Source organism: Papio anubis, chromosome 8 (genome assembly GCF_008728515.1).
Source record: "Papio anubis isolate 15944 chromosome 8, Panubis1.0, whole genome shotgun sequence".
NCBI classification, from domain to species: domain Eukaryota; kingdom Metazoa; phylum Chordata; class Mammalia; order Primates; family Cercopithecidae; genus Papio; species Papio anubis.
Genome location: NC_044983.1, coordinates 125,425,935 through 125,438,198, shown reverse-complemented (window position 1 = coordinate 125,438,198; position 12,264 = coordinate 125,425,935). Strand labels below are relative to the sequence as shown.

Sequence of the window (12,264 nt, the reverse complement as noted above, 5' to 3'; positions counted from 1 at the left end):
CACTGAGTTGTATAAAAATGTACAATAATATCCTAGGCCTTCACTCACACCCGGAGCAGCTTCCAGTCCTTCAAGCTCCATTCATGGAAAGTGTCCTACATAGATGTACCATTTTTTAATCTCATATACCATATTTTTATTTTACCTCTTCTATGTTTAGATACACAAGTAATTACTATTGTGTTACAGTCATTTACAGTGTTTAGTACAGTAACATGCTGTACAGGTTTTAGCCTGGGAGCAATAGGCTATACCATATAGCCTAGGTGTGTAGTAGGCTCTCCCATCTAGGTTTGTGTAAGTATACTCTTATGATGTTTGCATAAGAATGAAATCACCTAACACATTTCTCAGAATGTATGCCCGTCATTAAGGAATTATGTTCATTAAATATGGATTAGACAGTTTTAAGTGCTTATGTTATCTCAGATCGTCTTTATTGAAAGTCCATAACCGGGTGCGGTGGCTCACACCTGTAATTCCAGCACTTTGGGAGTGTGAGACAGGTGGATTGCTTGAGCCCAGAAGCTTGAGACCAGCCTGGGCAACATAGCGAAACCCTCTCTCTACAAAAAATACAAAAATTAGCTGGCCGTGGTGGTGTGCACCTGTGGTCCCAGCTGCTCGGGAGGCAGAGGTGGGAGAATCACTGGAGCCCGGGAACTCAAGGCTTTGGTGAGCCAAGATCGTGCCACTGCACTCCAGCCTGGGTGTGGGTGTTTGAGTAAGACCCTATCTCAGAGAAAAAAAAAAAAAAGTACATAAGGGACATTGTTATCCCCATTTTACAGAAGAGAAAACTTACAAAGAGAATTTAGCAATTTGTCTAAAGTCTCTCAGCTAGTAAACGCAGTTTGGAGGATTAAACCCAGTTCTCACTGAGTTTTCCTTATAGGCAGTTAACTACCTCTGAAAGTTCATTCATGCATTAATTGATTGCCTATGTATTGGACTTTTCCTCTATCCCAGGCAGGATGTAAGGAATAGCCAAAGAGGTCCTCAAAGCCGTAACAACTTTAAGAGGAAATAAATTATAATACAATGTGATAATCATTATAAGAGTTTGGAAAAATTCCTGAGAAGTATTCAGAGGACCAAGCAGCCGCCTCAGTCTACCTTCTCAAGGACATTGGAGACCGGTTTCTAAGGATAGGTAGAAGCTTGCCCGGGAAAGAAGTGGGGTGGAATGCATCATTCCAGAACACCACGTGCCAAGGGAAGGAGTCGTGGTAGAGCCTGGATGTCTGAGGAATGGAGAGAACCACTTTGTGTGAGACACATTCACCTGGCTGGCTGGGGAGAGGCAGGCAGCTGCCTTGTAGAGTCAGGCAAACCAGATCAGGATGACTTTGTGGGCCAAGTTTGGCCTTTGGGTTTTTGTGCAAGCAGTCAGAAGCCCACAGAGGTTTATTGTCTAAAGAGCAAGGTTTCCCACCAGCTCTCGCTGCAGTGTGGAAAATGGACTGGGGGAAGGAAACTGGAGAAGGGGCCATTCCAGAGGCTAGAGCTACAGTGGGAGCTGGTGAGCATCTGCACTAGGAGTGGCTTCCAGGGGTGTTTCCAAGGTGAATACAGGAACCAGGGACTCCAGGTGACACTGAGGTTTCTAACTTGGGCAGTTGAATGGATCCTAATGCTATCACCACAAGCGCAAATACCAGAGACACCTCATGGGCCATTGGTGTGGAACACAAGTCATTGGGGTTGGATTTACAGATCTGTAAGTCATTATTGTGTAGGGGGCAGTGGGTGTGAATCTGTTTACTTTGCAGGGGATATAAAATGAGAAAAGAGGCAAAGAATGAGAACTTCAACATTAAAGTGTTGAGCAGAGAAGAAAACTTAATGTAGCAAATTAGAAATAGGTAGAAATACTATTCAAATGTTGCTAAAAAAAAAAGTCCTGCATTCTGAAAGTGTTTGCTAATTAAAGGTTAAATCTACCTGTGACCTTACTGTGCTTCTGACACTGCTGCTGATCCTAACCAGTGTTGCACTAGTGTGATTATTCATAGTGGTGAAAGATATAAAAGTGTGGTATCTAGATCCTCCCCTTGTACTGTGTCACCACCATGAGGCTCGTTGTGGCCGACCTCATAAAGCTCAGAGAGCCACAAGAACCCAGATTCCCACCTGCGCCTGCCCTGCAGAGGCCCTCTGTACACCTGAAGGGTGGTCCTTGATTATTATTTCACCTTCTTATTTCATCTGCCAGCCAAGCCCCATCAAGAAAGAGCGCTCCCCCAGACCTCAGAGCTTCTGCCACTCCTCCAGCATCTCCCCCCAGGACAAGCCGGCACTGCCAGGATTCAGCACTCCAAGGGACAAACAGCGGCTCTCCTACGGAGCCTTCACCAACCAGATCTTCGTCTCCACAAGCACAGACTCACCCACATCACCAACCACAGAGGCTCCCCCTCTGCCTCCTAGAAACGCCGGGAAAGGTATGGGCTTTGAGAAGGGCTTGTGACTCCATTCTCAGAGCTGGTAGTCTAGCCAGCTTTGAGGTAAGAATTGCAAGTTACATTTGAGTGGCGTGGATCGTGTTGTCAGGAGCAGCTTGCAATAGGGACCATGCCATTTGCCAGGCACCAAGAGCAGGACAGGCAGTGCTGTGGGCACTCATTGTGCATTATTTGTGTTAACCTCACAACAACCCTGTGAAGTATGTGCTTTTGTGCCCATTTTACAGAAGAGGAAACTAAGGCTCAGTGAGGTACACTGACTTGCCCAAGGTCACACCACTGGTAAGAGGTAAAGTGGAAATTCAATCCGAGCTCCACGTGGCTCCAGAACCTGTACTTTTTATATTGTGGAGTGGAATTTCAGTTATCTGGAAAGTTACTTTTCTCTGCGTTAAAATGCCTCTCTTTTGAAGATGCTAGTAATACTAGTGGTAGTTAATAGTTATGGAGCACTTGCCTGTGAGAGGCTCTACGCCTAGTACTTCTCATGTAGTGGTCTCAAAATGAGATAGGTACTATTATGTAATTACTGGCATCATGTAGATTAGGGGATTTGTTCAGAGATACTGAGTAACTGACCTATAGTTCTCAGCTACTGGGGATTCTAACCCAGGTTCTGTGTGACCAAAGCCCATTCTCTTGTACTCTCTAATGAGGATCATTTTTCCAGAGACAGTACTTGGAGAGGAGTTTCTTTTCCCTTGAGACAGGTCTTGCTCAGTCGCCTCCATCTCCGGGGCTCAAGTGATCCTGATCCTCCCACCTCAGCCTCCCAAATAGCTGGAACCACAGGTGCGTGGCACCATGCCCAGCTTTTTTTTTTTCTTTTTTTTTTTTTTTTTTGGTAGAGACGAGGTCTTGCTATGTTGCCCAGGCTGGTCTTGAATTCCTGTACTCAACTGATCCTCCCACCTTGACACCCCAAGGTGCTGGGATTACAGGCATGAGCCACTGCACCCAGACGAGGAATCCTACTCAGAGGAGGGTTGTTGTGCTGTGTGTTGTCAAATGTCTCACAGGGCTGGCGCCTCAGGCTAACATTAAAGTGTTACCCTAGCCAGTAGGGATAATTGAGAGGTGCCCAGAGCTATAGCTTCAAGTTTGGTCTTCGCCAGTGAATCCAAATGCAGGGTTCTCCCTGTGTTCTCAGCTCATGCTCCCACAGGTTTCAAGGCCTCTCGCTACACAATGCCATGCCTATTTGAATCACACTAGGGCTATTTTCTGGGAAATGTGAGCTTTATTCAAAACAGTGTTTTTTCAGAGCTTATTCTCTATTGAAATAGTGTTATAAATGGGAGCTGTGTTCTTAGAGAGACCCCAAATGGCCTCATAGATCATAATGTAACGGAGAAAAGTTAAAATAACGCTTTGCCATGAACAGCTATACTCAAAGATAACCAGTGGCCACACAGTAATAGTGCATGTAAGCCAAAGGTCTAACCCACTAGTGTTTGCTTACCATTCCATGCATTGTACTAAAATGTATGTTTTTAAATCACTCACATATCAAGCTGCAGGTCTATAGTATAAGAATGCTGTGTTGCTGCTTAGCTGTGGGTAATGGCATTCCCCATCAGGGTAGCAGTCTGACGTAGAGCAGAGATTCTCTTTCTACACCCTACAGAGGACTGTGAGAAGCCTCCAGACCAAATACAGTAATGAAAAAAGTGACTGAAAGATTTCATATCCCCTGAGTGTGGTTACCAACATAGCAATGGGGACCTGTCTAGACAGGCACAGCCTATGCCTGTTCAGAGAGCCTCTAGGTCATTGAGAGTCCTGAAAATTGTTTATAGAAGAAAATGACACCAGAGTCCTAGGGGGCAAGAGACCCCCTCACTTCCCTCCACTCCCTTCTGTCATTTTATCTCAAGGGGGACACAGAAACTCATAATATATACTGTCTGACTTCGTGCCAAGCATATCTCTCATGCCTTGAATAAATTCTAACCAGCTCTTTACCAAAGACCCAGAAGACAAAGACTAAATTTATTTAGTGTTCCAGCTGCTAAAACAAGTGTTTCAGACTTGGCCACAGCAACCATGGTCATCTAAGGATAGAGTACTTTCCCCACTTCCCCCACAAAAAGCCCATAATTGAAAATAGAAATCCTCCCTACAAAAACCAAGAGTGTTCTTCATGGCTGTTTAGGACATCAAATTCAGAGATTTGGCCTGTCTGCTGTTATGACGTAGGGAGTACAGCCTTCTCATGACTTTTATGAGGGATTTGAAATGTGCAATATCCCATAGCTAGCTCAGCTCACATGCGCTTACATTTGGAAAACTGATAATGTTTAGAATGGAGCTCTTAGAAGACATTGTTAAAGATCAGCTGATGCTCTCTGTGCAGAGATAATTCTTCTCTGTTTTTTGGCCCCTATGTTTTTTTCATTTCCTTCTGTTGAACTGATAGAACCATTTGCATGAAAACAAGGATGTCTTGGATCTCTCATTTGAGTTCCTTGTTCTCCATGACAAATAAAGCAGAGGTCTCTATTTGCAGCAGAAGTCATTTCCTCAACTGTGAATTTAGGGGTCTGAAGGACCCCTAAATTAAGTCTTCCGGTGAGACAGAAACAGACACTTGAGATAAAGTCCCCACAAAGGGGAAGAGGAGAAAGAATTATTCTGAATCTAGCTGAGGAATATTTTCAAGAAACTCCAGCTGCCTCATCAAAATTCAAGGAAGCTTGACCTAAATTACCATCAAGCAAAGCCCCCTTGTGCTTATACGTGAGCAGTGCCCCATAGTCTCAGAGGAGCTCAGTAGCTCAGAATCCCAAAATCACTGTCCTCAAGCCCCATACAGAAACATTTCGCTGCCTAACCCCTCTTCAGATGTGGGATCCAGAGAGACTAAATCAAAGCTATAAAATTAATTTAAGTGTGAGGCAGTTTCTCGTTTGTGATCGGTAGCTTCCCCCTGCCCCCACCCCACTTCTACCGTACGTTTATTAACTCTGGCTCTTGGTCTGGGTGCGGTGGCTCATGCCTATAATCCCAACACTTAGGGAGGCCGAGGTGGGCGGATCACCTGAGGTTGGGAGTTCGAGACCACCCTGACCAACATGGAGAAACCCCGTCTCTACTAAAAATACAAAATTAGCCAGATGTGGTGGTGCCTGCCTGTAATCCCAGCTACTCGGGAGGCTGAGGCAGGAGAATCGCTTGAACCTGGGAGGCAAGAGTGGAACTCCATCTCAAAAAAGAAAAAAACAAAAAAAACCGGTTCTTGAGGCTTGCCAAGATTAGTTTCTTTTTAACGTTTAATTAAAATAATATCACAGAACCTAGGTTTATTTATTTTTTAGAAGTGGAGGCTTGCCCTGTTCCCGAGGCTGGAGTACGGTGGTATAATCATAGCTCACTGCACCCTTGAACTTCTGATCTTGAGCAATCCTGCTGTCTTTTTGACACAACGTCTCATTCTATTGCCCAGGCTAGAGTGCAGTGGCGCAATCTTGGCTCACTGCAACCTCCACCTCCCTGTTTTCAAGCGATTCTCTTGCCTCAGCCTCCCAAGTAGCTGGGATTACAGGCGCCCGCCACCATGCCCAGTTAATTTTTGTATTTTTAGTAGAGACAGGGTTTCACCACATTGGCCAGGCTGGTCACGAACTCCTGACCTCAGGTGATCCACCTGCTTCGGCCTCCGAAAGTGCCGGGATTACAGGGGTGAGCCACCATGCCCAGCCAAGACTGTTAAATTAACAAATGCTCTGGATAATGAGACTGGGCACTTGGTAGGCATCTTAACTCAGAGAAAGGATGTGTTAAGTAAAAGAATGATAATTCCAATCTCAAGAAGCTTCTTTAACATGCTTAAAAGAACTAACCTTTTAAGCTTTTAGAAAGGCAAATGACTGATATACTAATTACAGTTCATTTCCATCTATTCCTGAAGCCAGGCCTCTAGAATCAGGCGTTATATAGCCCTTCTCAATAGCATGTGAATACCTGTAAGTATTAATTCTGCATTTCATACATATTTGCTATAATGTAGACTTCCTACCTTAGACAGGCTCTGGCTTGGAACTAATAAACTAGCAGATAACCTGCGCAAAAATAACATGGTGCCTGGCATACTGAGAGCCTCAATAGATGCTTGTTGATGAAGGGTTGGTGCCACAGAGAAAATTGAATCAGTTGCTACCTTGCCAACAGCTAGGTGAAGAAAGAGACTAACTACTCTCATTAATGAAAGTATGTGCAGTAGTTTGAGAGTACCAAACTAAGGCAGAGCAGTCTGTGTCAAGCCAAACCATGGCTGCCTGGACAGCTGTGAACTCCTGAAAAGCCTTTCAAGCATCACCTTCTCCTCTTCCAAGAAGCCTTCTTTTCTCTGCCATACAAAAGAGACTGTGGTCAGGTGTGGTGTCTCATAACTGTAATCCCAGCACTGTGGGAGACCAAGGCAGGCAGATCACCTGAGGTCAGGAGTTCGAGACCAACCTGGCCAATATGGTGAAACCCCGTCTCTACTAAAAATACACAGAATTAGCCAGGCGCTGTGGCCTGTGCCTGTAATCCGAGCTACTCAGGATTCTGAGGCAGGAGAATTGCTTGAACCCAGGAGGCAGAGGTTGCCGTGAACCAAGATCACACCACGACACTTCAGCCTGGGCTACAGAATGAGACTCCATCTCAAAAATACATACATACATACTTCTTAAAAAAAGAGAGAGGAGGGTGCCCAAGATGGCCGAATAGGAACAGCCCCAGCCTCCAGCTCCCAGCGTGAACGACACAGAAGACGGGTTATTTCTGCATTTTCAACGGAGGTGCCGGGTTCATCTCACTGGGGCGTGTCAGACAGTCGGTGCTGGTCAGTGGGTGCAGCCCAACCAGCGAGAGCTGAAGCAGGGCGAAGCATCACCTCACCTAGGAAGCACAAGGGGGAAGGGAATTCCTTTTCCTAGCCAAGGGAAACTGAGACACGCAACACCTGGAAAATCGGATAACTCCCTCTCTAATACTGCACTTTACCAAGGGTCTTAGAAAACGGCACACCAGGAGATTTATATCCCACACCTGGCCCAGAGGGTCCCACACCCATGGAGCCTCCCTCATTGCTAGCACAGCAGTCTGAGATCTAACTGCAAGGCAGTGCATCTCCCCCTCCAAAGGAATGCAGCTCATCGCCAGCAACGGAACAAAGCTGGACAGAGAATGACTTCCACGAGTTGAGAGAAGAAGGCTTCAGTCGATCAGACTTCTCAGAGCTAAAGGAGGAACTGCGTAACCAGCGCTAAGAAACTAAAAACCTTGAAAAAAGAATGGATGAATGGATAACTAGAATAATCAATGCAGAGAAGACCTTAAAAGAACTGATAGAAATGAAAACCATGACACGAGAACTACGTAACAAATGCACAAGCTTCAGTAACTGACTCTATCAACTGGAAGAAAGAGTATCAGTGATTGAAGATCAAATGAATGAAATGAAGTGAGAAGAGAAGTGTAGAGAAAAAAGAGTAAAAAGAAATGAACAAAGCCTCCAAGAAATATGGGATTATGTAAAAAGACCAAATCTACGTCTGATTGGTGTGCCTGAAAGTAGCGGGGAATATGGAACCAAGTTGGAAAGCACTCTGCAGGATATCATCCAGGAGAACTTCCCCAACCTAGCAAGGCAGGCCACCATTCAAATTCAGGAAATACAGAGAACGCCACAAAGATACTCCTCAAGAAGAGCAACTCCAAGACGCATAATTGTCAGATTCACCAAAGTTGAAATGAAGGAAAAAATGTTAAGGGCAGCCAAAGAGAAAGGTCGGGTTACCCACAAAGGGAAGCCCATCAGACTAACAGCAGATCTCTGGGCAGAAACTCTACAAGCCAGAAGAGAGTGGGGGCCAATATTCAACATTCTTAAAGAAAAAAACTTTCAACCCAGAATTATCCAGCCAAACTAAGTTTCATAAGTGAAGGAGAAATAAAATCCTTTACAGACAAGCAAATGCTTAGAGATTTTGTCACCACCAGGCCTGCCCTACAAGAGATCCTGAAGGAAGCGCTAAACATGGAAAGGAACAGCCGGTACCAGCCATTGCAAAAACATGTCAAAATGTAAAGTCCATCGATGCTAGGAAGAAATTGCATCAACTAATGAGCAAAATAAGCAGCTAATATCATAATGACAGGATCAAGTTCACACATAACAATATTAACCTTAAATGTAAATGGACTAAATGCTCCAATTAAAAGACACAGACTGGCAAATTGGATAAAGAGTCAAGACCCATCAGTTTGCTGTATTCAGGAGACCCATCTCACATGCAGAGACACACATAGGCTCAAAATAAAGGAATGGAGGAAGATCTACCAAGCAAATGGAAAACAAAAAAAAAAAGCAGGGGCTGCAATCCTAGTCTGATAAAACAGACTTTAAACCATCAAAGATCAAAAGAGACAAAGAAGGGCATTACATAATGGTAAAGGGATCAATTCATCAGGAAGAGCTAACTATCCTAAATATATATGCACCCAATACAGGAGCACCCAGATTCATAAAGCAAGTCCTTAGAGACTTACAAAGAGACTTAGACTCCCATACAATAATAATGGGAGACTTTAACACCCCCACTGTCAACACTGGACAGATCAACGAGACAGAAAGTTAACAAGGATATCCAGGAATTGAACTCAACTCTGCACCAGGCGGACCTAATAGACATCTACAGAACTCTCCACCCCAAATCAACAGAATATACATTCTTCTCAGCACCACATCACACTTATTTCAAAATTGACCACATAGTTGGAAGTAAAGCACTCCTCAGCAAATGTACAAGAACAGAAGTTATAACAAACTGTCTCTCAGACCACAGTGCAATCAAACTAGAACTCAGGACTAAGAAACTCAATCAAAACCACTCAACTGCAAGGAAACTGAACAACCTGCTACTGAATGACTACTGCATACATAGCGAAATGAAGGCAGAAATAAAGATGTTCTTTGAAACCAATGAGAACAAAGATACAACATACCAGAATCTCTGGGACACATTTAAAGCAGTGTGTAGAGGGAAATTTATAGCACTAAATGCCCACAAGAGAAAGCAGGAAAGATCTAAAATTGACACTCTAACATCGCAATTAAAAGAACTAGAGAAGCAAGAGCAAACACATTCAAAAGCTAGCAGAAGGCAAGAAATAACTAAGATCAGAGCAGAACTGAAGGAGATAGAGACACAAAAAACCCTCCAAAAACTCCATGAATCCAGGAGCTGGTTTTTTGAAAAGATCAACAAAATTGATAGACCACTAGCAAGACTAATAAAGAAGAAAAGAGAGGAGAATCAAATAGATGCAATAAAAAGTGATAAAGGAGATATCACCACTGACCCCACAGAAATACAAACTACCATCAGGTGTTTACCATTTGCTGTAAACACCTCTACGCAAATAAACTAGAAAACCTAGAAGAAATGGATAATTTCCTGGACACTTACACTCTCCCAAGACTAAACCAGGAAGAGGTTGAATCCCTGAATAGACCAATAGCAGACTCTGAAATTGAGGCAATAATTAATAGCCTACCAACCAAAAAAAGTCCAGGACCAGACAGATTCACAGCCAAATTCTACCAGAGGTACAAGGAGGAGCTGGTACCATTCCTTCTGAAACTATTCCGATCAATAGAAAAAGAGGGAATCCTCCCTAACTCACTTTATGAGGCCAACATCATCCTGATACCAAAGCCTGGCAGAGACACAACAAAAAAAGAGAATTTTAGACCAATATCCCTGATGAACACCGATGCAGAAATCCTCAATAAAATACTGGCAAACCAAATCCAGCAGCACATCAAAAAACTTATCCACCATGATCAAGTGGGCTTCATCCCTGGGATGCAAGGCTGGTTCAACATACGCAAATCAATAAACGTAATCCAGCATATAAACAGAACCGAAGACAAAAACCACATGATTATCTCAATAGATGCAGAAAAGGCCTTCGACAAAATTCAACAGCCCTTCATGCTAAAAAAAACTCAATAAATTTGGTATTGATGGAACATATCTCAAAATAATAAGAGCTATTTATGACACACCCACAGCCAATATCATACTGAATGGGCACAAACTGGAAGCATTCCCTTTGAAAACTGGCACAAGACAGGAATGCCCTCTCTCACCACTCCTATTCAACATAGTGTTGGAAGTTCTGGCTAGGGCAGTCAGGCAAGAGAAAGAAATCAAGGGTATTCAGTTAGGAAAAGAAGAAGTCAAATTAACCCTGTTTGCAGATGACATGATTGTATATTTAGAAAACCCCATCATCTCAGCCCAAAATCTCCTTAAGCTGATAAGCAACTTCAGCAAAGTCTCAGGATACAAAATGTGCAAAAATCACAAGCGTTCTTATACACCAGTAACAGACAAACAGAGAGCCAAATCATGAATGAACTCCCATTCACAATAGCTTCAAAGAGAGTAAAATACCTAGGAATCCAACTTACAAGGGATGTAAAGGACCTATTCAAGGAGAACTACAAACCACTGCTCAGTGAAATAAAAGAGGACACAAACAAATGGAAGAACATACCATACTCATGGATAGGAAGAATCAATATAGTGAAAATGACCATACTGCCCAAGGTAATTTATAGATTCAGTGCAATCCCCATTAAGCTACCAATGAGTTTCTTCACAGAATTGGAAAAAACTACTTTGAAGTTCATATGGAACCAAAAACCCTCATTGCCAAGACAATCCTAAGCCCAAAGAACAAAGCTGGAGGCATCAGACTACCTGACTTCAAACTATACTACAAGGCTACAGTAACCAAAACAGCATGGTACTGGTACCAAAACAGAGATATAGACCAATGGAACAGAGCAGAGCCCTCAGAAATAATACCACACATCTACAGCCATCTGATCTTTGACAAACCTGACAAAAACAAGAAATGGGGAAAGGATTCCCTATTTCATGAATGGTGCTGGGAAAATTGGCTAGCCGTAAGTAGAAAGCTGAAACTGGATCCTTTCCTTACTCCTTATGCAAAAATTAATTCAAGATGGATTAGAGACTTAAATGTTAGACCTAAAACCATAAAAACCCTAGAAGAAAACCTAGGTAATACCATTCAGGACATAGGCATGGGCAAGGACTTCATGTCTAAAACACCAAAAGCAATGGCAGCAAAATCCAAAATTGACAAATGGGATCTAATTAAACTAAAGAGCTTCTGCACAGCAAAAGAAACTACCATCAGAGTGAACAGGCAACCTACAGAATGGGAGAAAATTTTTGCAATCTACTCGTCTGACAAAGGGCTAATATCCATAACCTACAAAGAACTCAAATTTACAAGAAAAAAACAAACAACCCCATCAAAAAGTGGGTAAAGTATATGAGCAGACATTTCTCAAAAGAAGACATTCATAATACAGCCAACAAACACATGAAAAAAGGCTCATCATCACTTGCCATCAGAGAAATGCAAATCAAAACCATAATGAGATACCATCTCACACCAGTTAAAATGACAATCATTAAAAAATCAGGAAACAACAGGTGCTGGAGAGGATGTGGAGAAATAGGAACACTTTTACACTGTTGGTAGGACTGTAAACTAGTTCAACCATTGTGGAACACATTGTGGCGATTCCTCAAAGATCTAGACCTAGAAATACCATTTGACCCAGCCATCCCATTACTGGGTATATACCCAAAGGATTATAAATCATGCTGCTATAAAGACACATGCACATGTATGTTTATTGCAGCACTATTCCCAATAGCAAAGACTTGGAATCAACCCAAATGTCTATCAGTGACAGACT

At 43.0% G+C, this 12,264-nt stretch overlaps 1 protein-coding gene across 6 annotated transcripts in view; it reads left to right on the top strand.

Moving 5' to 3' along the window:
- ASAP1 (ArfGAP with SH3 domain, ankyrin repeat and PH domain 1) overlaps window positions 1-12,264 on the top strand; it is a 397,004-nt gene that overhangs the window by 329,400 nt on the left and 55,340 nt on the right. For all 6 annotated transcript variants that reach the window (XM_017962314.3, XM_017962320.3, XM_017962317.3 and 3 more), the window contains one exon: window positions 2,216-2,444. In XM_017962314.3, coding sequence (XP_017817803.1) covers window positions 2,216-2,444 — 229 coding nt within the window. The remainder of the gene's footprint in view (window positions 1-2,215; window positions 2,445-12,264) is intronic.